The sequence below is a fragment of the Microtus ochrogaster genome, linkage group LG8 (assembly GCF_000317375.1).
Source record: "Microtus ochrogaster isolate Prairie Vole_2 linkage group LG8, MicOch1.0, whole genome shotgun sequence".
In the NCBI taxonomy this organism is placed as follows: domain Eukaryota; kingdom Metazoa; phylum Chordata; class Mammalia; order Rodentia; family Cricetidae; genus Microtus; species Microtus ochrogaster.
In genome coordinates this window covers 17,693,436-17,721,091 of record NC_022033.1, presented here as the reverse complement: position 1 = coordinate 17,721,091, position 27,656 = coordinate 17,693,436, and the positions used below count along the sequence as shown (strand labels likewise).

The window sequence follows — 27,656 nt, the reverse complement described above, 5'->3', positions numbered from 1 at the left end:
GAGCACAAGCTTGTTGATCCTAGAATGTTCAGCCTGGAGACAAAGATATATTTTTCTCTAATTGCACTGTGGGGGTGCCCAAGCACATATACCACTTCCAGACCAGTCTCACTAACAAACACATCAAGGTCTTCTAAGCCAGTTTCAACAATAAGGATGAGGGCAGCTCTACATTCAAACTCTACCTCCAGCTACTGTGGTCTTTAGTCAGTATACAGCTGTGCTCAGACATAGCCACATTCCTCAGATACAAACTTAAGCTTGCTGGCTCAGAATAATACCATATGGTGGCGGTGGCTGCTTCTTTACCTCTCTTGGATTTCATTTCTCTGTGACTAGTTAAGCCTAGGGAAATAAAGGAGGCCTCAAGGACCAGTGTAGAGACTTTGCTTCTCTGTGTCAGCTCATTCACTCCCTTTAGCCGCTCATGTACTCTGGAGAGAAACAGAGACCCTCTCCCTCATAGTGTACACCTGTGTTACATGCCATAAACCATTTCACCCATCCTGACGCTATTGACTGGTTTTGCACTCTTCATTTCAGAGTTCGTTTCTATGGTCTCTCTCTCTCTCTCTCTCTCTCTCTCTCTCTCTCTCTCTATATATATATATATATATATATACACACACACACATATACATACAATACATACAGCTCAGCATAACACTTGCCTAGTATTTGCAAGCCTCTAGGTTCAGTCTCCAGTACCACAAAAACAAAACAACCCCTAAACTAAAGCTTATGTTAATGAATTTGGGAGCAAAAGTACGTGTTAATAGTTGTATGAGAAGATAGGTATTTGTAGATAGTGAAAAAAATTACACAGTCAAGAAATTTTCACAGTGGCTCATAAGTCTAGTTAATACTGAATATTGAATTGTTTTGAATTTGTTATTTTTAAAACTCTACTCAAAGGAAATAAAAATCATTTAGGAGTGCTTCACTAGTGTTCATTAGATTAAACCTAATAGATCTTAGAGACCTTACACCATTTATCAGGAAGAACATCCCAACAGGCTCAGACTGCAAAATTAATAATTAAATTGAAAGTAGGTTATAGTAACTGGCAATTATAGAATGGGTCTAATTTTAAGAAATCCTTAAAGCCTTCGAAAGGTTTGTCATGGAAAAGTGGTTCTTAAAATATATGTGAAAAACTAGAAAGATGAATCTTAATGTTGTATGATTATATTGACCTCAGTGTATAAGAAAATGCACAGTAGAATTGTATTTAAATCTTATGCTGCTTTTTTTTTTTTGCATCAGTCTTTCTAATGCATAAGGTAAATAGGTTTTTACCCACTGCTAAGTAGAACTCAAATTTGAGTTCTTGAGCATTTGCTGAACAGCTTAATAGGAATAGAGCTTTATTCCAGTACCAAGTCTAGTCTTCACCTGTGAAGTATAGCATTAATATTTTATCTTAAGTCTTGTAAGGTGGTAGTGTTTTGCAGACATATATGACATGACATGGTCCTAGTCTTGCTTCTAGAAGCTGATGCTCTATATACCACACTGAAAATATGTTAGTGTGTCTTTAAGAAGCCCACATGGTGCTAGTGGCCCATAAAGAGAAATGAAGGTTCCTTTTAAACCTCACTATTTTAATTGGCTAGGAAATGTATTTTGCTTCTTTAGATTAAGATACTCTGTTAGTCAAGCTACAAGGCTTACACAAGGGTGTGTGCTTGCATGCATGTGTGTGTATGTTACTTGTGTATATATGATTTTGCAACTGACCACTTTGTGATAGATAACCAATGGGGGGTGTCATTTTTGAGAGAGACCCTCTCTCAGTAGTTATTAGTTGTCTGTAGTCTAAATGATTTTTTTTAAAGATCAGAACATTTAGCAGTATCATTTGTGGTGATGCATGCTTATAATACCAATACATGAAAATGAAGGAAGAAAAATCAGGAGTTCAAGGCTATCATTAGCTATATAATAGTTTGAGGCAAACCTGGGCTTTATGAATCCCAAGTTTATTTATAAAGATAAATTCTATCTTTCATTGAGGATTTACCTATTAGAGATAATTAACTGCCTTTACTGTGTCTTACTAGAATCTTGGTCCTTCTCTTTACATATTTAATAAGCCATTTAATCTTGAAGTCATCTTTTTAGATGGAATGACTGACTAGAGCTCAGATAACTAGAGTTTGTTTGATTTAAAAATATCATTTTTACTTATGTTTATATCTGTCGTTTGTGTCTGTCTATCTATGCCATATGTGTAAACATGCCCTCTGAAGCAGGAGGGTGTGGAATCCTCTAGAGCTGATAATATGAAAGGTGGATGCTGGGAACCAAACTTTGATCCTCTGGGATAGCAGCAAATGTTCTTACTGATGAGCCATCTCTCCAGCTCTACAGTGGTTAAGTGGAGGGCTGTAAGTAAACAGCAGAATACTGAGGATCCAGTCTATAGAGGTCATTAAATTAGTTGGGGTCTTGAGTTAGTAATAGTGTCGATTTGAGTGAAAGAATATGATTAGAACAGTGATAGTTCTTGGAGTATGGTTTCCTGACTGATCAACTGCATTAGCATTGTCTAAGAACTTGTTGGAAATAGAATTTCTTGGGCCTTGCCTAGACACACATCACTCCAATCCGTTTTTAAGCAGAATTCTAGGTGATCTGATGCATACTGAAGTTTCAGAGCCAGTGGAGTAGAACTGATGAGCCTCATACTTTTAGAAAGAATGAAAGATGTTTATAGTCCACATGTTCATTAGCCAGAGAGAGACTCTAGACTTCAGATAGTCTTAGATCAACACTTCTTAGCTAGATAGCCTTCAGCATGTCACAAATTACTCCAAAGTCCTCACATATAAGTTCAAAGTTTCATAAAATAATATTCATGTCTACAGCCCCTGCATTTGGGAGGCAGAATCAGAGGTATTGCAACTTTGAGCCAACCTGAACCACATAGCTAAACTATCCTGTTACTAATATATTCCCCATATCAAATTGTCGACAAGAATAAGATAAATTGACCGATCATCATAATCTTGTTAAGTTCTATAATCCTGATTTTTGTGCAAATTCTAAAACTAGATTTGTAGTAACTTAGCTAGCCACTTAAGGCTATGTTTCCCTCACACAAAATCCCATCCCCACTCCCTGCACCTGCAAAGTTCTATGGCTATGACTCATTACTTGTGCAGTATTTGTGCTTCCTTAAGATTGTAATAATGAGGAAGGGGCTCTCTGATTTATTTTTTTATTTTTTTTTAATTTTTTTAGTTATAGCTCACTAGTGTCCCAGAGAATGACCTGAATGTTTCGCAGTCATTCATAATATCTCAAAGAAAGGCCTCTTGGTGGGATCATCAATGGAATAAATGAAGAAACATATTAACATCTTGATACCTTTATGACCAGACAAACTGGGTTTGGGGCTATTTGAAGACCTTGACTATTGGGACCCTTGTGTGTAGTATAGGCAGACTGGAAGGTAACTCTATTATCCAGGTATTAAGAGCTCAGTTAATGGAAGTAAAGGAGGACAAGCATGCAGGAACAGGCTTACCCTAGATTGAGTTGGCCTGAGTAGGTACATGTTCAGATTAGGTGAATCTACCTCCTAGGAAAGGAGAAGCATTTGCAATTTAGGGACGTCCTGGTGAAAATGAGTCATACTACAGAGACTTACATGGAGGCAAGAGTAAAGCATTTTAACTTTAAGTGTTGTTTTTAAAAGAAGAGGATGAGTTAGTAAAAATGGAATTCATTTGCTTTGCTCCAGAAGTAGACTTATACTTCAGTTGAATATCATCTGCAGACTTAGGCATTGACTTTCCAGGGCCATTGTGCAGAACTAGTCTATTTTGTGATAACCCATTTGTGTAGAGCATACCACACAGGAAAATGCTTCATCTTCAACAGTTGGATCAGGATGCTAGGTAGGGAGTCAGGACAAAGAATTCTCAATTGCCTCTACACAGAGGTCCACACAGTAGAATGTTTTGATCCCAAGTTTCTAGATAGCAAAATCCTATTCTCTACTGTCAATATGGTGGCTGTTTATCATATTGGGCTTTTTTCCCATACGCCACAAGAGGGCTCAGGAGCTCAGGACGGAGTTCAGTGGGAATCAAACTCCGGTCCTCAGGATCTCAGCACAATCGGGCCGCGAATGGTGCTCTTAACCGCTGAGCCATCTCTCTGGACGGTTCATATTGGGCTTTTAATAAGGAAGAAAGTACACCCCCAAGTTGGCCCCCTGAGGGTATGGTGTTGTGGAATAATTTTTTTGTACTCTGTAAAGATATGTCTTTGCCATAGTACCTTATGATTGTCTTAATAAAGAGCTGAATGGCCAGTAGCTAGCAGAAAGAGGTGGGAATTAGACTTCTGGGCAGGTGGGCGGGGTGGGGAGGTGAGGTGGAGGAGATGAACTGCAGTGTGAGACAGGTGCCAGAGGACCCAGAGGAGAAATGGGAGGTACAAGGTGGAAGAGAGGTAAAAAGCCACGAGACAAGCATACATTAATATAAATGAGTTAACTTGAGTTATAAGAGCTAGTGGGACAAGCCTAAGCTACCGTGTCATTTTTTGTGAGCTGGTGGCCCAAAGAAAAAATCTGGTACAGTGTGAACTATGTCCCTTAGAACCATATGGTAGGTATTCTTGAGTGGTCTTTTTTTTTTTTTTTTAAATATTTACTTATTTATTTATTATGTATACAATATTCTTTTTGCGTTATGCCTGAAGGCCAGAAGAGGGCACCAGACCTCATTACAGATGGTTGTGAACCACCACATGGTTGCTGGGTATTGAACTCAGGACCTTTGGAAGAGCAGGCAATGCTCTTAACCTCTGAGCCATCTCTCCAGCCCTCTTGAGTGGTCTTTAGCTGATCAACTGAGAAGGGAGACCTGTCCTTAGGGACCAGTTTGTCATAGTGATTTGAGGGGTGGTTTTCCTAAAGGTATTTCTTGCTTCTCACCATGCATCAGTCTGTCCACTACCACAGGTGTCTTTAGTCCCTTGTCATTATGTGAGCGATTTTCTTGAGCCCTCTCGCCAACCATCACATAGTGAGGTATCTAGTCCTAATCATCAAGTGGGACATCTGTGTCACCTAATAAATGCTTCTGCATGTCACTGTCCATCCTAGTAGGTGGCACTGTACTTTGATGAGGGCTCCTTGGAACATCATGGTCATCCAATAGAATCAGTCCTCAGGGTCATGACACTGCCAGGCTCCACAGTTGTGCTCCCTGGGTACACAAAGGCATCTTTGGCAGAGCTGAACTGCAGCAGCTGTACCTGCTGTTTTCTTTTGTAATACAGATATTTATCCTGAATAGGGTGTCATGTCAGAGCATGGGAGGCTGGCCTGCTATAAGAACTCCATCTGTGCCTGGACACCTGGCTTCCATTGGCATGCTCAGAACTTGGCTGTTGTAGCCTACCAGGCCTGCTCATGGCAGCTGGTAGCTGGTACAGCATATGCCTAGTAATAGCTACAGTGTTTGAGATGCAAGGTAGTGCTTGCCCCCAACCCCTAGCCTACCTTCCATTTTATTGAATTTAAATGAGTCACATGTAACTGGTTGCTGTCACGACTCTAAATAAAATGTAGATACAACCCAAGAGATAAAGGTTTATATTTTGTTTGGAATAAGGAGTGGTTGGGCTTTTGTAACTTTGCAGTACAATTTAGTGTGTTAGAAGTCTGAATGAATTTCTCATCCATATGTTTACATTGCTTGATGACTTAGAAATTGAGGCGGGTCTTCATTTTACTTGTCCTCCTTAGTACTAAACAAAAGAGAAAATTTAAGATCCTCTTAATAGAATGAGTTATTTTATCTCAGTGCCCCTGAAACTATGAAGTGGTTTGTGCCTGTTTTATGTTCGGCAAAATAATTTGGCTTAAATTTACACTATTTCATGGATCAGCATCCTTCAATTACTGTTAGCGTATGACTTCATTTGAAATTCTAAACTACTAGCATTTTACCTATACCAAGTAAAATACACTATAAATGATAGCGATCTAAGATTGTATCTGTTATGTTAACTTTTAGTAAAAAAAGCAGATTATAATTATATTCCTTCCTGCGTCCTGGTCAGGGTTGTTTTTTTTTTTTACTTGCCTGCCCATGTTGGGTGTAGGCTACAGCCTGAAATAATTGGACTCACAATCTTTTAAACCATACTAATCTGCTAAAACAAAATGTTATTGTAGCCTTGGCTGCTGAGACCAATGACAGTAGACATGTAAGATCTTAACAACTTGAATTAATTGTGTAAAGACTAGAAATGAAATAGACCTAGTTCCTCTATCTAGGTTTAGATTCAAATATAATCAGATTTTTGGAGAATAGAGTAGGAAGGTTAGAGGTGAAACAAATGGCAGATATTGCTATTACTCAAGCAATGCTTGAAGGGTTCTCTACATTTTCACCTGTCAATCCTGAAGCATGGTTTGTCAGGACTCACTTCTACTTCAGAAATTTAGAATCAGGTGTTAATTAGCTCACAGTTGTGTAATTTGTAACTAAATTGTAGAGCAAGGAGTTTAATCTACTGTTAGATGCCACAGCTTGAGTTAAACAAGAAACAGAGGAAGGTACAAGGGTGACTGAGTGGCACCTTTGGAATATCATGGCTGTAGTAAAATATCCCTTAGACTAAGTTTCTGTTTGCGATTAATCTTAAATAATTTGATACTGGACTGTGGTGTTATTTTTTTAATGTGTCTGTATGAAGGTGTCAGAATCCCTGGAACTGGAATTGATGGATGTAAGTTACCATGTAGGTGCTAGGAATTGAAATGGGTCCTCTAAAAGAGCAACTAGTGCTCTTAACCACCGAGCCATCTCTACACCCCTCTCCCCCAGCCTTTTTGAGACAGGGTCTCACTGTCCTGGGACTTACTATGTAAACCAACCTTGCCTCAAAGTAACAGAGATCTGCTCGTTTTGCTGTAATTAAAGGTATATGCCACCACCCCTGGCTTAAGGTTGCATTCTGGATGTATGTTTGTCCTGTGTCTATATTTGTTCATTTATTTTTTAGTACTGAGGATTGAACCTAGGACTTTACTCACATATGCTACACAAGTGCTCTGCTGCTGAACACATCTAACCCATGGTTTGGTTTAGAAGTGAATCCTTTCAATTTTTTTCTTTCCTTTTCAGTTCCAGAACTCTTAGAGCCTTTCTCTTAGCCCGGAACTACTCTTCTGACCTCAAAAGTTGTTAATTATGTCCTAGAATTTTGAAAACATTCTCAATAAGAATTAATGTAAAATAAGGACTTTTCTATGGATTTACTTATATTAGCTGCCATTAAAAAGGATCTATACTAAAAGTAAACCAACATTCTTAAAGTGTGAATTAAGATCATTGGAAAGGGTGAAATTTTTTTTTTAACTGTTCTTTCCTTTTAATGACAATAAGTTTTCAAACTTCTTAGTTTTTGGGGGAGATTCGCATATTCCTGATACATGACCACACTTCGTTATATCAGTCTTTAACACCAGAGACCAGTTCATTTTCTGCCCTAAACAAAAAGTCTTTTAAAGTATTAGAAAATACAAGTGCATAGTATTAAGTATGTTGATTTGTGTAAACTCCAGACTTGGGGATGTGGTTATAATTCTTCAGAATAGTTTTAAATTCCTCTTCTTTTTTCTTAACTCTTGTTGTGTACTTAGTTTATCTTCTGATTGCTTCCCCTCACCTGTCACTTGTGTTGTGGAAGGTTTTCCTCTTAACTTTGGTACCATTCCTTTAACCTTCAAATCTAGAGACACCTTTAGGTATGACATAAATTCCAAGTTGTAGCACTAATGAGTCAGAGAAGGGATATAGGAGCACATGAGTTAGTTACTTGATTAGACATTGTGGAATTATACTGCCACAAGAATTGTATATACCAACTAGATATACTGTATTTCCAAAAATGTCAAGTTAAGCAAAGTGTATAGTTAGTAAATAATACCTATTACTTCTATTGTGTATATTTTCTTTTTATTAAAAATGGCCTCATGGCTGGGTGGTGGTGGCGCAGGGCATTAATCCCAGCACTCGGGAGGCAGAGGCAGGCAAGATCTCTGTGAGTTTGAGGCCAGCCTGGTCTACAAGAGCTAGCTAGTTCCAGGATAAGCTTCAAAAGCTACAGAGAAACCCTGTCTCAAACACAACAGAAAACAAACCAAAACAAAACAAACAAACAAAAAATGGCTGGGTTGCCTCGCCCAACCTTGATGCAGAGGGAGGAGCTTGGTCTTACCTCAGCTTGTTGACTCCCACGGGAGGCCTGCCCCTTTTTGAGTAGAGATGAGAGGGAGTGGTTATGGGGGGAGGGAACAGGAGGAGAGGAGGGAGGGGAAAGTGACGGGTCAGTATGTAAAATAAACAGAAAATTTTAATTAAAAGAAAAAGGCCACATATTGAGAGTCTGCTCCTGTTCTAATGTCCCTTTCTCCTGTGTACCTTGGTTAATGACTCTTTAGGTTCATATATTAATTACATGATTGGATTGTAAAGTCTTTGAGTACAGAGTCTTTGTCTGATCAATCTTTAGAAGGGTGTTTTGGACTTGAGAATACATGTAAATTAGCCATCACAAGGTAAACCTGCATCTGGTAGTACAAGGATCTCTTATTTTGTACAATAGCTGTCAAATCTTTTGTAATGCTAGCTAGAAACTGCTTTTAAAGTGGGGAAAAGATGGAAGATCTTCATCATTTGGGAGTTGACTTTTTCTGCTTTATTATTGATTGGTTGGTTGGTTTTTTGAAACAGGGTTTCTCTGTAGGTTTGGAGCTTGTCCTGGAACTCATATTGTATACCAGGCTGACCTCAAACTCACAGAGATCCACCTGTCTCTGCCTCCTGAGTGCTGGGACTAAAGGCGTGCACCACTACTGCCTAGCTCTGCTTTATATTTGTGTGTGTATGTTTGTACACTTTGAATTCAGAGCTGGAGTTAAAGGCAGTTGTGAGCTCACCCGACAGAAGTGCTGTGAGCTGAGAACAGAACTCAAGACCTGGAATTTTTTTTTTCTTAAGCCTTTTCAACGTTAGGGAGAATACTTTATGTAATAATAACAAAAGTTGTTTATTTCTGATCTCTTCTATTCATTCATTTACTTGTGTGTCTTTCTGAAGTAATTTTATTTAAATTGCAGTGAAGTAGTTAGTGCCACACACTCTTCTGTTTTTCCAGTAACTTTAGGGGCCTTTGTGGTTTCATATAGTTTTCAAATGCTAAGAATTGAAACGTGTTGGTGTGTGTATGTGTGTGTGTGTACATGCACGAGCAACACTTCTACATGAGCTCAAGTGGAATGCATACATAACTGCCATTGGGTGACTGAATTCACGGTAAATAAGATTTTATGGTGATATAGTACACAGTACTTGTCATCTTTAATTTCTTAGCTATCATTCAAGTTTATTGCTGTCTTTGCATTTGATAAATATTTGGAGATATTGTGGAAACAATCATTTCACAAAAAATTTAACAATATCTGTTCTTTGACAAATTTCAGGATACTTAATCTTTAAAGCCACTGGTATATTCTCTACAAACAAGTTTTTCACCATGCATGATAAGAGTTCTGTACTGGCTTCATTTTTCTACTTCCTCTCTCTTTTGACCAGCATCTAGGTCTTGTGTCCCACTATTGCCTTAAATATTTGGCTTCATTTAGACACATAGACTCTCAATTTTTTGGGCACAGCTTTCTGTTTTTGTTTTTTTTTTTTTTCTAACTAGGGCCTCGTGTTCTTACAGATTCTAGGACCTAAAGATGAGAATTTTCCTTTTCTCTTTCTCTACATTCTTTACACATATTGTTGTTCTTAGAACTGGTTTCAGCTTCTATTTTCCTCAATGCACTTGCATGTTTTTTCCTTTGTACTTAGTCTCTTTGCTGTCACTGTCTTCTGGGTTGTAACTAGCTAGTAATTTTTAGTTATCCTTTCTTCTACACACTGCCTTTCAACTAGTTTCCCTTATTATGATTATTTTTGTTCCTTTTCAGATTAAAGTAGCTGTCAACCTAGAGTAGAATACTCTGACCCTGGATTAATATTATCTATTAAACTTTACCTTTTGGCACCTACTGTGGTGACAAAGGTCTGTTATTTCAGCACTCAGGAGACAGAGGCAGGAGAATCTCGAGTTCTGTAGACAGCTTGAACTATATATAGCAAGACCTCATTAACAACAACCCCAAGGGCTAGGATGTAACTTAGTGGTTTAAAAAAAAAAAAAAACAGTTGTCAGCATAGAGCAGGGCTTTGAATTTGATCCTTAGCCCCAATTCTAAACAAATAATTTTTCATTCTTTGCTTCATAATGCAAATTCTCTCTTGGAATTAGGCTCATTTTCTTCCTTTACCTTTACAAAATAGCAAAAAGTAAGGAATTGGGAAGGAAAATGCTTAAAGATCACAAAGAATACACACTGTATATAACAGAGTAGTTTGATGCTACTATGTGTACCCATCATTTAACTTCAGTAACTGGCAACTTTTTGCTAGTATTGTTTTATCTGTCTTTTAACTCTTGATTCCACCCCAATTTACTCAGAAATACCTCTTCTGTATGCATCTTTAGAGGTTTTCTGTTTGTTTTGTTTTGCTTTGATTTTTTTTGAGTCAGAGTTTTCCTGAGTAACAGTCCTAGCTGTCCTGGCACTAACTCTTGTAGACCAGGCTGGCCTCAAACTCACAGGGATTCACCTGCCTCTTCCTCCCAAGTGCTGGGATTAAAGGCGAGCACCATCACCACCACCCAGCCTGGTTGGTTGATTTTTCGAGGCAGGGTTTTTGTGTAGCCTTGGCTGTCCTGGAACTCACTCTGTAAATCTGGCTAGCCTCGAACTCAGAAATTGCTCTGCCTCCCTAGTGCTGGGATTAAAGGTGTGCACAACCGCTGCCAGGCAAGAGGTTTTAACTTCTCAGTTTACCTACTAATATACAAATCACCTCTTCAGTTAACTCAGTAGATTATTCAGTTTTTTAAATGTTAAATAACTATTTAACATGTTCTCTATGTGGGCAATGCTACTTGTATACTGATTCAAATCGACTTCCATATTACAAGTTCTCAGATATCCAAGTGTGCCTTGTAGAACTCAACTGAATAGATTAATAGAATTCAACAGACATTCATATGTTTATTACATTTTTATTAATTTGGATGGGGCTATGGAAAATATGTTCTGGTCAGAAGACAACTTGTGGAAGTCATTTTGCACACAATTGTCAGGTTTCGCAGCAGGCACTTGTCAATTTTTTAAAAAAAATTTGTCACAATGTTTGTAGCATATTTCGAGAACATACTAGATAGATACTGACTTTGCATTTGTATTTTTGGCCTACCTCTTACTTGTGTATATGGAATTATTACCAACTGCCCTAATTTTCTCCCTGGATAGTTCTTAACATTTTAGAAAGCATTTGTTTCTAAGGCTGAAGACCTGTTCTTAAAATTGATTTTGAATTTTGTACATTTCAGAAAGATAATGTATGTGAAAACCTAGTAAGAATTACTGAGAATTATTTCAGTGTTACTATTATTTTAAAGTTCAGTGCTTTTTAGTGACTTATGTTTGTATTTGACAAAATAAATTCCATTAATTGAATGATAGATTGATTGATTGAGATAGGGTCTTTCTCTAAAGCTGGCTGTCCTGGAACTCTCTAGGTAGACCAGGCTGGTCTTGACTCAGAGACTGTTGATAGTAAAGATGTGTGTCATCAGGCCAGCTTCAAAATAAATTTTAAAGTTTGCTAATCTTTAACTGACTTTATTATAAAAATACTTCATTATGGGAAATAAGATGAAGTATACTCAAGTTCATAAATTTCTATATTTAAAAATTATTACATTTATTATTTTGTTTGCCCATCTTTTTGTATATGTTCATGGATTTGTTGAATTATAAACAGTAGTGCTCTTTTTTCCCCCCCTCTTCCCAATTATTATTTTCCTGCTGTCTTAGGGTTTCTATTGCTGTGAAAAGACACCATGACCATGGCAGTGGCAACTTTTATAAAGGAAAATATTTAACTGGGTGTGACTTAACAGTTTCAGAGGCTTAGTCTATAATCATCATGGTGTTATGCAGTGAGTAGGCAGACATGGTGCTGGAGAAGGAGCTGGGAGTTCTTCATCTTGTTCCACAGGGAGTGTGCCACACTAGGTGTAGGAGTGTCTTAAGACCTCAAAGCCTGCCTCCACAGTGACATACTTCCTCCAACAAGGCCACACCTACACTGACAAGGCCACACCTCCTAATGGTGCCACTCCCTGTGGGCCAAGCATTCAAACATGAGTCTATGGAAGCCATACCTACTATATGCCCTTGAGACAAAGTAATAGCTAATTTCTGGCTATAAACAAAACACCTGCTTTAGTTCATGTTGTAGTTCTGGTGCATAAATCGTCATTTTTATGATCTGAAGTAAATTTCACTAATTTTATCTTTATTGACTAAGCATTTTAAGATGGGAGACTAGAGATTTTGAAGTTGGATGGTTGTGTACATTGCTTGGAAGATTGAGTTCACCCTTCTAACACTTTATTCTCATTTCTTTGGGATGGGAATTTCTTAGAACTAAGGACATGATCTTGTAAATGTTAATGTTTCTCTTTCCTTGTGGCCTGGTATAGAATAGATACTCAATTATTCCAAGTATCATTTCTTTAGCTGAAGGTCAGCAATACTTAATCTATACTTAATCTTATTGTTGTGAAGCATGCTACTTCAAATTTAGTTGATTAAGCTGGGCATAGTGTTACTTGCCTTATAGTACCAACTTCTTGGAAGACTTAACTAAATTCAAGAATTCATTTTTAAAAGGTCTTTCATAAAAATTCATCCTGAATTACAGTCGTCTGAAGGCTAAATTGGGTGGTGGAAGATTTACTTCTAAGATGATATCTTCATGTGGCTGTTAGAAGTAAGCATCAGATCCTTACCACATCTGTCTTGAGTGTGCTGCTAGATAGAGAGCAGGAGGGAAGTTCCAGTGCCTTTTACTATGTTGCATGCTATATACTGACATTTACTTGTAGACATTCATGGGAGGGTACATGTACATTTTCAGGTCAGTATCAGATGTCTTCTTTGGGCTCTATCTTATTTTTTTAAAGATTTATTTTATTATTCCTGTGTGTGTATGAGTATAGCTGCCCTTGGAGGTCAGAAGAAGGTGTTAGATCTCTAGGAGCTGGAATTACAGAACATTGTGAACTGCTCCTAACATGGATGCTATGGACGGAACACCTGTGTCTATCTTAAAGAGCAAAAAGTACTTTTAGAACTGAAATTTCTCTCTGGCCTCTTTTCACCTTTTTTTTTTTTTTTTTTTTTTTTGTTGTTGTTGTTTGTTGTTGTTGAGGTAGAATCTTTCAGTGAACTGGGAATTCTAGAGTTTTGTCTGGGTCTCCCCAGAGCTGGGATTTAAGTGCACAGCAGTAAGCCAGATTTAGAGATACACAGTATTATAAGTTTCCCTCCTGTGATCTTAAATAGACAATAGAGTAAATGGGAATAGGAAGAGAACCATTGGGACTGGGGATAAGTATGGGAAATGAAGAGGATATCAAAGTATTTTATATGCATGTATGAAATGTTACAGTTTAGCCTAGGATGTAACTGTGTGGTAGAGTGTTTCCCTAATACTAGCAAAAAGTGGGAGAGATAATGTAATAATGAAACCCACTATTTTATACAATCAACATAAATCAAAACAAAGTAAAGAATGCCTTTGTAATAAAACTAGGGGTAGGGGGAACAGTTGATATTTTTGGTAATTTTTTTTCTCATACCAAGAGAAAAATTGATTAAATTTAGACACCTTTTTCCTTAAGACTTGTTATGGGGGCTACAGAGATAACTTAGCAGTTAAGAACACTGACGGCTCTTTCAGAGGACCTGGGTTTGAATCTCAGAACCCACATGGAAGCTCACAACCATCTGTAACTTCAGTTCCAGAGAATCTGATGCCCTTTTCTGATCTCCACAGACAGTTATTACATGTACATGGCACACAGACATACATACAAGCAAAATACCCATGCACATAAGTTAGAGTAAGTCTTTTTTGAAGAAAGGCTCATTATGATAGTTTACTTTTATAATTCCCAACACTTGAGTGTCTGATGTAAGAAGGAGGGTATATTTGTAGTATCATAATACACATGGCCAAAAATTGCAACCCAGAAATATATAATTTGTACAACTCAATAGTAAGATGCATACAGATTCACACAAAAACATATACAAATACATCAGTGGGTGAAATTGAAATAGATACTTGACCAAAGTATGTGAATAGTCAATAAGCACATTTAACATTACTTAATCATTAGAAAAACAGGGATTCAAACCACAGAAAGGGGACTCCAGGTAAGAACATTTGTTCTTACTAAAGAGGCCCTAAGTTTGGATCCCAGGACTCTAGCTCCAGAGGATCCAATGCTCTTATGGCCTCTATGGCGATCTAGCAAACACACACATATACACACACACACTGCATTTACATACATGCAGGCAAAACACTCATGTATAAAACAAAAAAATCTTAAAAAAAGCAGTGAGGTAGTATATATATCTTAGTCACTATTCTATTGCTGTGAGGAGACACCATGACCAAGGCAATTTTTATAAAATAAAGCATGTAATTGTGGGTTTACTTACAGTTTCAGAGGTTTAGTTTATCATCGTAATGTCAAGAAGCATGGCAGCAGGCTGGCAGGCATGGCCCTGGAGAAGTAGCTTAGAGCTACATTCTGATCCACAGGTCAAGAGAAAGATGTGGGCTTTTGAAATCTCAAATTCCACTCCTGATACACACCTATTCCAACAAGGCCACACCTCCTAACGTTTTAAATAGCTCCACTCCCTGATGACTAAGCATTCAAATAGATGAGTCTATGGGGGTCATTCTCATTCAAACCACCACAGTATACCTTTTAGAATAGGAAAACTTTAAGACAATGATTATATTAGCCAGGCATTGTGATGCACTTAGGAGGCAGGGGCAGGTGAGGCCACTCTTGATTACATACAGAATTCAGGTCAACCAGAGCTGTGAGGCAAAACTTTGTCTTATAGAGAAACAAATAGAAAAGCCAAGACTGATAATTCTAGATGTTGCTGATGATTTATAGAATCTTAAAGCTCAACGATTGTTTATGGACATATGTGTTAGCACAACCACTTAGGAATGTGTAATTTAGCACTTTAAAAGTACTCTTCAATTGACCTGGCAGTTGTCCATCACCAGCATGTGAATCATAAATTACAGTGTGTGTGTGTGTGTGTGTGTGTGTGTGTGTGTGTGTGTATGTATGTATGTGTACTGATGTCATTATATATATATATATATATATGATGTTATATAATGAATGTCACTCAGCAGTAAATGAAACCATGGAGTCAGCTTAGTGGTAGAGTGCTTGCTTATCATTCATAAGTTCATGGATTTGAGGTAGGATGATGGGATGTCTTTGTGAAATCTTCCTACCAGTAGTGTGTTGCCGTTGACTTCTGTTTCTACATCCCTTTGTTAAGGTAGGCAGGCAAAAGATAACATGATTACTTATAACTGACTTTTCTCTTTTGCTTGCAGATTCTCACAAACACAAAGATAAACACAAAGATCGAGAACACCGGCATAAAGAGCACAAGAAGGATAAGGAAAAGGACCGGGAAAAGTCTAAACACAGCAACAGGTAAGGTTTGACCAACAGGGCTTATCACTCAATTGGGAGCTGGTGTCCTTGACTTCCATGGATAGGTATCAGCTGGTATAGGCCAGTAGCGTGGCTATTTGCTGGAGTTGTTAAAGAGAATACTTTGATAATTCAGACCTCATTTGGGATATTCTTGTTTAGACCAGTTGTAAAAAGCAAGCACATTGAGTTTTTTTAATATACATTTCATAATAGCTAAGGTATAGATCTATTGTAACATGCTGCTTAATCAAACATGCAGAACTTGCCTTGGTAAAAAAATGATTTGATATCATTGTTTCCTAGATTTTAAAACTATATTTGAATTTTCAACATTATATTTTAAAACTACTCACTAGTTTGTCTTATTGCCAACAGACAAGAGAAAATTTCTATTTTGTAGTTTAATTATGAATCTTTAAAATAACCAGTTTAATTTTCCCTAGTGAAAGACATTTCTTCCCAAATCATGTACCTCTCCTTGTTTTCCTACTACACTTAAAACTTGATCAACTATTTTATTTATTCAAAATTAATCTCAGCAATTGAAATGAGTTTTGGTTTTTGTGTATCTTGCCTTCTCCAGCTAATAGTAATATGTACCAAAGTAGATTTGAGAGCAAAGAATATTGCCAAAGACCTTCATTTCATGACGATACAAAGGATATAACAACTATACATGCTGCTATAATATTATCAGAGTCTCAAAATAGGGGCACACATAAACTGATAGAATTTTGAAGGGAATTAATAATTATAGCCAATGCCTTCATGCCCAGCCTAAATTTAGGCAGGTTTTGGTATACATTTTTTAAAATTTTTTTCATGGAAAAAAATTTATTTTCATGGAAATAATAAACCAGTAGCCTTTTTGCCAGAAAACTTTGAAAGAACTTGACCTGAGTTTCTGTGACTAGTTTCTAATTCATATGTGGTTAAGTTTAGGAGGACAGTTAGCCAGATGACTTATAAGGAAGCTTGTGTTTTGACCATTCCGCAGACATAGTTTTTACAGTAAAGCAAGTGAGTAAAGGTTATACTCTACTGCTGTTCAGTGTATTATGTTCCTGTTTAAGTGACTGCCGTGGTTCCTAGTAGTCAGTTTCTTTAGTGACTGTTATCCTCAATGCTGTTATTGTTAGGGAGCATGAATTTGGAATGTATTTCTGTGTCCCTCGTCTAGATAGTAGCATTGATTATTTGTCATCAGATTGCTCTTGGGACCCAAGTTCAGGAATTAACATTTCTGCAATAATAGTACTATAAATAGGAGAGCCACCTTTCTTTGTTTTGGTGCTGTGGACACAAACCTGACAGGATCCCACTTTGGTTATTTGATTTCATTCTAAGTACAAAACAAGGCAGCAAATATTGATGATGATTTTTTTCCCCTGTGGACAGGAGCTTGAGGTCATGTGTACAAAAGTCATAACATTATCCAATAAGGAAAGGTTGTGACTTCAACATTCCCAGTAGATTATTCCTTACAGTCAAAACAAAAAAACTAAATAAACTTCCTGCCTAAACAAAGTGTGTAGCCAACTTACCCAAGTATAAGCACTGTCCCCCTAAGCATGTTGTAAGTTCCCTAAATTTTTGTTTTGTTTCTTTGTTTCTCAAGATAGGATTTCTCTGTGTAACAGTCCTGTCACAGAAACTTTCTCTGTAGACCAGGCTGGCCTCGAACTCACAGATGTCTGCCAGCCTTTGTCTCCCAATTGCTAGGTTTAAAGGCATGTTCCATCACCGCCAGGTGGTTTCCTACTTTTTAAAGATGAGTCCATGTCATTTTGGATTCTAATTTCCTCAGACTTATCACGAAAAGCACTAGTTAAATCAAATTCTGACCTTAGGAAAACCTCATATCTGTCTCCTGTTTCTTTTGTTTTGTTTTTGCCTGTGATGTTGCACAAACATTTACACCAGTCAAATAAAATTATTACTTATATAGTTTATTTTATTAGATTTATATGTATGATATGGGTGTTTTGCCTACATGTATGTATTTATAACACATGTTGTACCTGGTGTCCCCAAAGATCAGAAGAGGACAACAAATAATTGGAGTCATGTGAATGTGGGTGCTAGGAACTGAACCCAGGTCCTCTTCAAGAGCAGCAGGTGCTCTTAACAACTTCACCATCTTTCAATTCCTCATTTATTTCTTTTTAAAAAATTTTTTTAATGATTTATTTAGCTTTATTTTATGTGCATTGATCTGAAGGTGTCAGATTCCATGAAACTACATTTTCAGATAATTATGAGTTGCCATGTGGGTGCTGGGAATTGAACTTGAGTCCTCTGGAAGAGCAGTCAGTGCTCTTAACCGTTGAGCCGTCTTTCCAGCCCCCTCATTTATTTCCTAATAATTATGTGCTGGTTACTTTTGGTGAATTTGTAATGAGTTACCATCATTTGGAAAGTGGAAACCTCAGTTGGGAAATTGAGAAAATGCCTTCATAAAATCTGCCAACAGATTTTATGTGGGCGGGGGTATGTTTTTGATTAATAATTGGTGTTGGCCTGACCTACTGTGGGCCGTGCCATCCCAGGGGTTGTATAAGAAGGCAGGCTGAGCAAGCCACGTGGAGTAAACCAGTAAGCAGCATTCCTCCATGGCCTTTGCTTGACTTCTGCCTTGACTTCCTTCATTGAATTTTGATATGGGACATGTAAGCCAAATAAACCATTTCTTCCCCCAGTTTTCTTTGGATCAGTGTTTTATCAATAGAAAACAAACCAGGGACAGAGTAGTAACATTTTTAAGTTCAGTTTTAAAAAACACATTGAAAGAAAAGGACTGGTTTTCTAGTTTCCAAGATGTTACTGGGTTTATAATCTGATCAATCTTAGTCTTAGTCATTCGTAGTCAGATTTTCTTTAATACTAGGTGTGACATTGAAAAGCACCATGAGACAAAAGGCTGGTTTCCGACATTCACAGGTTTTGTCCAAATTCAAGCATTCAACTTATTTGTCTCTTTTTTCCTATTTGGTTGACTATGGATAATAGTAGTACCTGCCTTTGCAAACTTTTGGATTTGTTATGAACATGATAGCTCATCATAAACTGTAATATGCTAAGTAATTAAGATAATGATGGTGACAGTGTCGATTACCACAAAGCCTAATAGAAGATCATGTGGATAAAATATAGCTTCCAGTTTTTGTAGTGGGATCTAATTTAGTATTTCACTATTGCTTCGTCACATTTTTCAGTTACTTCTACCCCTATTGTAGTAAATAATAATCATTGCTTTTAAGATTTCATGATGAAAGCAACCTTTTTGGGTTTTCTTTGAGACGGTTTCTGTGTAGCACTGTAGACTAGGCTGACCTCAAACTCAGAGCTGACTGTCTCTGCCTCCAAGTGTTGGGATTAAAGGTGTGTGACACCATGCCCAGCTCGTGGAGAGAGACAATAATTGAAAACTAGCCACTTAAATAAATAGATCGCAAAAGGAGGAAAGGTGATGACTAGAAAAAGAGGTATTCTTGCTCAGCACAGTGGCACTTGGCTTGGAAGGTAAACAGTAGGATCACCAAGTTTCAGGCCAAACTGGGCTTATAACTGTCAAATATATTAAAGGGGCATTCCAGATGGTGAGAAAAGCATGAAAAATATTAGGGAGTGTAGCTCTGTGATAGTGCTTTCCTAAGTACATACAAGCCCTAAATTTTATTCCCATAAACAAAGCATAAACAAGACACATTACTACTGGAGCATGTATTTGTTTTGGAAGGAATGCAATTAGGCTTGAGGCAAACTACCTATTGGAAACTGTTTACAGAAGTTGTTGCTTGATTTTAAAGGGAGGAAGAAACTACTAGAAACAGTTGAGAAGGGGACTTTATAATACAGAAAAGTTTTCTGTTTTGGATCATTCTGTGGCTCGTTATAGAAAGATAGATTACCATTAAATGTTATGACATAAAACCAAAATGACAAAGATAAGAAACTTAGATGGAGAAGGAATAGAAGGCTAGAATATGCATTGATTTGGGCATCTTTGAGTACATCTTCCAGCATGCAAACAAAGAAATAAATAGTTCCTAAATTCCATTTTACTTTGACTTTTCTATAATTACACACAGTAATTAATCCTCTCTTGGTCACAGTTTGACTTTCTAAAATTTTCTTTTTTTCTCTTTTTTAATTTTATTATTGTTTTATTACTTTAAAAAATACCAATCCAAATTCCCACTTCCTCCCCTGACTTTCTATAATTTTCTTCTGAAAAGAAGTCCAAACTATAATAATAGAAAATTTCTAATGACAATAGTTCCTAAATTTTGTTTGTTTTGAGATGGTTACCCAGGCTGGCTTCAAACTGAAGAACGTCTTGTTGGGATTACATAGATATGAATCATTTATTCTGCTGATAAGTTTTAAATTGTGTGACTTTCTGAGCATTCTTAGAAAATACAGCCCTGGGACTTGCTTTATCTCTCTATCCAGTATATCTATGATCCATATGTATTCTCATTGTGTTGTTTGTTTGTCTATTTGTTTATTTTGGGGTTTTATCGAGACAAGGTTTCTCTGTGTAGCTTTGGAGCCTGTCCTGGAATGCACTTTGTAGACTAGGTTGTCCTCAGACTCCCAGACATCAGCCTGCCTCTGCCTCCTGAGTGCTGGGATTAAAGGTGTGTGCCACCACTGCCCAGCCTTCTCCTTGTGCTTGTCAGTAGTTGTCTGGTTATATGAAGATCATCGGTCAACACATCATAGTTAAAACTTGTATTCAATTTACCTTCATTTTACCTCATGCTTTCAATATGGGGATGCAGCAATTAGGATTTACCAAAGCAAGCAGTAAAGTGTTTCCTGTAAATGGAAAGGGAAAGCTCTCAAAGAAGAGGGAAAATAATGTGCTGAGAGTTACAGAAAATTGTTATTGTTGATATTAATCCCTAATATACCTAATTTATAGATCAGATTTTATTATAGATAAGCTTGTATAAGGACTACCAATCCCCATTCCATTCTCTATATAGAGTTGGATACTGTCTGTAGTTTTAGACATCTACAAGATCCAAGGCGGGCAGCTATGGTATTCAAAAGAGCAGAGTCTTTGTGATTTTTCTTAGTAGTCCAGTGATGGTGGATATTAAGCAGCCACCATGCCTTAGAGCCTTTTGAAAACTAGCTGCTGCTCTGTTTTCCTGGAGACAACTTTGAAGTTACCCGAAATTGTTTTATTTAAACTTTAACTTCTTGCTTTGCTTGAAAAGCCATTAATTTCTTTCCTTCAGTAGCTTGGAAGCCTATTCACTCTCTTGTAGGAGTACCCTAGATTCAATTGTCTGTGACCTTCAGGATTTGCTGCTTTGCATAGTTGGCAAGCATCAGTGGCTATTCTCACAAGATGAGTAGATTTCTATTAAACCTAATAGCATTTATTTACTTATTTATTTGCTTGCTTGCTTGCTTTCTTTGTTTGGGAAGTAGTAGAATGGTCAAGTTCATAACTCTGGAGCCAGACTGCCTGAGTTTATTTAATTAAGTCCTCATTCTTTCTTATTAAATGATTGTCTCTAGGCAAGTTACTTAAATTTTCTGTGCTTTAATTTCCAGATCTGTGAAGTGGAGATAGCAGTACTTATCTCAAGGTGTTTGTGTGTTTGGTTTCTTTTGTTTTTTTGGTTTTTTTTTGAGGTGGTTTTTCTGTGAAACAGTCCTGGTTATCCTAAAACTTACTCTGTAGACCAGCCTAGTCTTGAACTCAGAAATCTGCCTGCCTCTGCTTCCCGAGTGCTGGGTTTAAAGGTATGCACTGCTACCACCAAGCTTGTCTCAGGGTTTTTGTTATAGCAAGATGTGTATTGTGTGCTACTATTCTTCTATATGCTAAACACTTCATTGTTCATAAAGAACAGATTTTAATGTCTTCCCATAGCCAACATATAGTCTCGGAATATCAGACTCCAGGTTTTGCAAAGGTCCATCATCCCCTTTTAATTTTTCCCTACAAAATTAAATAATTTTCTAATGCAAAAGAGAAATCCCTAATCCTCCTGGCTTTTTACTGCCATCTCCTTGCTTGTCTCTCCTCTCACCTTCTTTCTGTCTATATACATGCTTTAAAGATACATTGGTGAATCTTTTGTTTGCTTAACTACTATAAAAGTCACAGACCAGATCACACTGTTACCTCATTTTAAAACTAGCATGCACTGCTTTCTTCCATCATCTTTATCATCATAGGAATTCAACTGATTCAAAGCATAAGACAAGCATGAACATTATGAAAAGAAGTTCTTAAGTCTTTTCTGTTCATTATTTTTCTCTTTTTAACTATTAATTCTTAGAGGATTTGATTGTGTTCCACTACTTCTTACTATACTCTATCTGCCTTCTCTTCTGCAACGACCTTGAGCCTTTAGAGGTGTGGATGCCGTGTGTGTGTGTGTGTGTGTGTGTGTGTGTGTGTGTGTGTGTGTGTGTGTGTGTTCTGTTTAGGACTAGACATACTATGTTTACTTTTTTGAACATGGCTTTGCTTATTCAGCTGGCGCGGTAGAATCGTTTTCACAGAAATAAGTACAGAATCCAGGAGTTAATTTTTCACTGAGGCAGATTAATTTTCTAATTAACTTTTTAAAAAAAAAAAAAGAATTGGGAGCTGCTGGTGTTGGTGTACACCTTAAATCTAGCACTTGTGAAGAAGAGGCAGGCAGATATCTGAGTCTAAGGTGAGGCTGGTCACAAAGCAAGTTACAGGACAACCAGGAGCCAGGACTGTTACACAAAGAAACACTTTTCTTGAAAAACAAAAGCAAACAAAAAAGCAAAAGCAAAAAATAAAAAGAATTGGGAAGAGTGGTATAATATGTAAAGGAAGATGGAGCCTGAAGCATTCCTTAATTAGCCATTTATATTTTCATAGGAAGCAATCACAAAGGTCTTACCCTTTCAAGTATTGAAGATTTTTGTTTTAGAAAATATCTACTTGGTGGCAAGATATTAATGACCTTAATATGTCAAATCTTAGATTTTCTATACAACACCAGTCTCCTTTAAGTGATAATTGTGATATCTGGGGCTGGAGAGATGTGTCTGGAGTTGAGTACTTCCTGTTCTTCCAGAAGACCCCATTTCAATTACCAGCTCTCACATATCAGCTCACAGCCTTCTGTAACTCCAGCCCCAGGAGATCCAACTCTTACACTGTCTTCCTCAGATACCAAGAGTGCATGTTGTACAGACATACATACAGGCAAAACACCCATACACAATAAACATGAAAACAAAATAGTATTTAAGTGGAAAGGTGATAACATTGTACTAGCAGGTGCTCTAAACTTATAAATGGAAATAGCAATCGCTTCTCTCTCAACAGGATTTGCATTAGTTTTTAAACTACTGCTTCCTCTGTATATAAACTTGTCTAAGAAAATAAAACGTGCCTCAGGATTATTAAAAAATTTAGTACAATAAGGGTTATAAAAACAAGTGCAGCCATGTGTGGTGCATGCCTTTAGTTCCAGCAGAGACTGGCAGATCTCTGTAAGCTTAAGGCCAGCCTAGTCTACACAATGAGTTTCAGGCTAGCCAGGGCTGCATAGTGAGACCTTATCTCAAAAGACATGCATTTGTTTGTGCATGCAAGTGCATGCATCCGCGCACAGGCACAGATTGTATCCATTTTCCCATTTTTCTCGTTTTTTTTCCTTTTGGTTACTATGATGAGTACTAAAATAAACATCTTTGCCTGTAACATTTTTATGAGGAAATTTCTAGGAGATAGAACCTATATGACTATATTTCATCATTTTAATGGCTCTTGGCTTTTAATGTAAGATTTTGCTTTCCAAAATAGGAATATTATTTTTATAGTGCTACTGGTATGAACACATGTCTCTTTCAAAGCAAGACTTGGAAGTAATGTCCTTAATTTCAGATCGGTCTTTTCTTATTTTGAGGAAGAGACAAGCAGGGCTTTTAACTTCATGTAGAAGTAACTTAGTTCTTCATAGTTAAAGCTAGTGGGAAAACGTTGAGTATAATGGGCTTTTCACTTATGACATTTTGTCTTGAGTCTGGCATAGTCACGAAATTAGATTGAATTCTCTTAGGTTAGATGTGACTGTTTATGCCATGGAATATTTTCTTTCTCCTAACTAGTTTTCCCTGTGTTCCTAATACAGCAGTGCAGTTGCACACTGGGTACATTTCTTTGTCCCTCTGGTTCATTGTGGGCTCCTGTCCCAGCAACAGCTTGTACCTAGGAGCTGAAGGGAGATCAAAACAAAATCCAGATGATTTCTTTTGGTGTTTTCTGGTTAGTACTGCCAGCAAGTCTTTGAACGTTTTGTCAGGACTATCTAAGCATTACAAGTTTTGATTGTTTATGTTCTTTAAGTTGATCTTGTGGTCATAACTCTAGGCTAACCCTTTATGTCTTATTTTTTAACAGTGAACATAAAGATTCTGAAAAGAAACATAAAGAGAAAGAGAAAACCAAACATAAGGATGGAAGCTCAGAAAAACATAAAGACAAACATAAAGCCAGAGACAAAGAAAAACGAAAGGAGGAAAAGGTATATAACTTTCCTTTAGGGGGAAAAGGAGAAGTTAAATTCTACTTTTATTTTGATCACTTTAGAAGCTGTTAATGAAAGTACCTTTGTGTATGCCTTTGACATGGGGAGTAAAGCAGTCTGTAGGAAGACTTGAGAGTTAGCAGGCAATACTGTAGTTACTGCCTGGCCTACTGCTTCTTTGCAGTGTACTCATTAACTTCCCACTCCGCCCCAAAGATTTTAGAGTCAACCTGTTCAAACTATGAAAACCAAATTATTTACCAACCTGGTCCTTCACAATACATTAAACCTTTTATTTTATACTATGGTGAGGATATAGTGTTTCTGGAAACACCATCTTTCTGAAATATTAGGAAAGTTTCGTTTTTGGAAGAAAGCCTCAAGCTTTATTGGATCTCCTTTTGATAAAGATTGAAGATTCTGGGGTTGGGTATGTACTTGGTTGGTAGAGTGTTTTATTAGCATGCAGGAAGTCTTTGGTTTGATTTCCAGCACCATCTAAACCAGGTGTATTGGTATATGCCTATAATCCCAGTATTTGGGAGGTAGAGACAGGAGGAGTAGAAATTCAGTCATGTTGGGCTACAAAGTGAGTTCAAGGTGATTTCCAGCCTGAAATATATACCCTGACTCAAAATAAAGGTTGAAGATTCTTAAATGAAAAAACACAGATATGGTGGAATATAGAATGTGGAACAAGACCTCTCCTTGTTCCCTCCTGACTTGTTGTCCCCCACATCTTTCCCTGAGATAGCCAATGTGTTGATTGTTTTGTTCCTTTCCAAAGAGACTGATGGAGCTGAGAGGCATCCATTTGTGTTTATATGTCAAGATTTTTGAAAGATTTATTTTTTTCTGACTCATGCAAAAAATAAAATTGAAGGAGATGGGGGAAATGGCTAATACTCTGCTTAAACCAAAGAGGGCAGGAGATAGACTAGTCTGTTCTCTCTTGATTTTGGTGTTTGTCCTTTTCTCTGCACTGCCAGCAGCAGATTTTGAGTAGCGAATATATTTATTGGGGAGGTGAAATTACTATTATTTTAAGATTAAAAAGTTGCTATTTTAGTAAGACCTTTCTCGGTCCATTTTACCTAGCATTGTCAAAAACCAAATTTGGGAAAAATCAAGGTCTTTAGTTGACTCACCTTAGTTTTGCTAACAAGAAGAGACAGTCCAGGATCCAGACACTCTAAAATAGCCTGGCATGGTCTTGGCCTTCCTGAACAGTCAGTCAACCACTGTGATTATCAGCCCAAGACATGTACAATATTGTTCCTATCAACATTCTGCCTTAGAGATGGGTAGGGACTCATGATGCCTCATTATTCCTTCAAGACTTACCATCCATTAAAGGTTATTAGAGGAAAGAGGCATTTTCTCCAGTGGCCTGGTTACTGGTAATGTGCCTGTACTCCTGTAAGCAACCTTAGTGAGACATCCAAAAGGAAAGAAGACAAGACATGGTAATGGAAACAACTGGACTGGGGAGATGAGCCATGCATAGATCATATACTTGTATAAATGTCATAATGAAACCTGTTTTACATATAATTAATATATGCTAATAAAAATTTAACACTACTTCCAGTTGATGGTAGTATTCTTGAATAAAAAATTTGTTTTCATATTTAATATTTTCCAAAGCATGTACTCAATTGTTGTGGTTTTTTACCTTGCAGATTAGAGCAGCCGGGGATGCAAAAATAAAGAAGGAGAAGGAAAATGGCTTCTCTAGGTAAGATCTTATGTTATGGTAGCTTTTTTTTTTTCTGGATGACTCCACCTGGTGGTGTCTATACTTTTCCAACACATAATTGACCTACCCAACTTGATGGTTCAAAATAAAGTCAGTAGTAAGAGAACTTGACCTAGCCCAGCTTGCGTTTTTACAGTTCTAGTTAGTGAGACTGAACAGCACTAATCCAGAAAGTTTAGAAATAGAGAAGACTGACAGAATAAGATTTTTAAAACTTGAGGTATATACATGCCACAAAATTTGCCATTTTAGAGTGTATCTAGCTTATAGGGCTTTACTGTATCCACAATGTAACCTTACCATTCCCCAGTATTTCAAAAGAAACTTCTTGCTAGTAATTATGGAATTTCTTAGTCACTATGAATTACTCCTTAATACTGTAAGGCTTATATAGAACCTTATTGGACTTAATTTTAAGAGTAAGTATATATTTTGGTAGATGTATATAAATGTATACTAACTACCTATAACCCATGTTTACTGTCTGTACTCTTCCTGTTCTTTTTCCTCATTTTCAGTACCCACAAGCAGGCTCCACAAAGTTCTTTCTAGATTCAGAAGACCACTTAAAATCACATTATGTATTCTCATGCCTTCCACAGAACAGCAGAATGGATTTGTTAGGGATTGTTTGATGTATTTATTTACTCACTGAGTCAAAGAGTTGAGAAGTTTGCTTCCTTGAGTCTTTGAACTTTCAGTTTTATTTGATAAATAAAGATTTTGAGACTGTGTCATGCATGTATCCAGGTAGTTCAGAGAAAGAGAAGCAGGTGTCCTCTGCAGGGATGTTTTATAACTGGTTTAAGAATGTAGAAAAGGTCAAGGAAGTAACAAGCTACTCTTGGTATTCTCTTTCTTAGATAAATTGATTGAAATTTGTGATATCCAGTTTCTGTCCAGAGACCATGCAAGACTTCTGTTAAACTAAGATCTCAATAGATTCTTTGGACTCAAATTTATTGTCTTGAGTTCATTGACAGATTGTGGGGTGTTACAAGGGTCAGGAACATGTTCTCCTAGTTACTGTCCTCCAATTTACTTTGTTAGAAGGGTCAGGAACATGTTCTCCTAGGCACTGTCCTCCGATTTACTTTTCTGCAGCCACTTGCAACCCAGTGAGCCTTGTGGAGAATCTAGATGCTTCACTAAAACTTTTCTTTCTGGTAAATTGTTTTAGAATTGAAGTGTAGCAAACCCTCACCTGCTTTAAAAGTCATCAGTAGGATTTCTATAGTGGCCTTATCAATTTACAACCTCACTAGCGTTTGTTTGTTTGTTTGTTTGTTTGTTTTGTCTTGTTTTGTTTTTTCTTTGTTAGCTGTTCTGACTGGGGTGCTTTTGAATGTTATTTCCCTAATGCCTAAGGACGTTACTTTTTCAAGTATTTATTGCTGGTTGTATTTTGATACTATGTTCACTTGCTCATTTAAGATGGATGTTTTTTAGCGCTCTTCGTAGATTATTGTCAGATATACAATTGGGACATACTTTCACCTATTGTAAGCTGTCACTTTTCTCTTGATGTTTTGTTTGTATACAGGTGCTTTCTAATTGTGTGCAATTCCATTTGTCAGTTCTTGGCAATTACTTCATAAGCTATAAGGGGTTCTTTCCAGAAAGTTGTTACTTAT

At 37.1% G+C, this 27,656-nt stretch overlaps 1 protein-coding gene across 1 annotated transcript in view; it reads left to right on the top strand.

Annotated features, from left to right (window-relative positions):
* Top1 (DNA topoisomerase I) overlaps nucleotides 1-27,656 on the top strand; it is a 79,811-nt gene that overhangs the window by 7,744 nt on the left and 44,411 nt on the right. Inside the window, exons 3-5 of the mRNA XM_005362993.2 lie at nucleotides 15,615-15,717; nucleotides 24,137-24,260; nucleotides 25,946-26,001. Coding sequence (XP_005363050.1) covers nucleotides 15,615-15,717; nucleotides 24,137-24,260; nucleotides 25,946-26,001 — 283 coding nt within the window. The remainder of the gene's footprint in view (nucleotides 1-15,614; nucleotides 15,718-24,136; nucleotides 24,261-25,945; nucleotides 26,002-27,656) is intronic.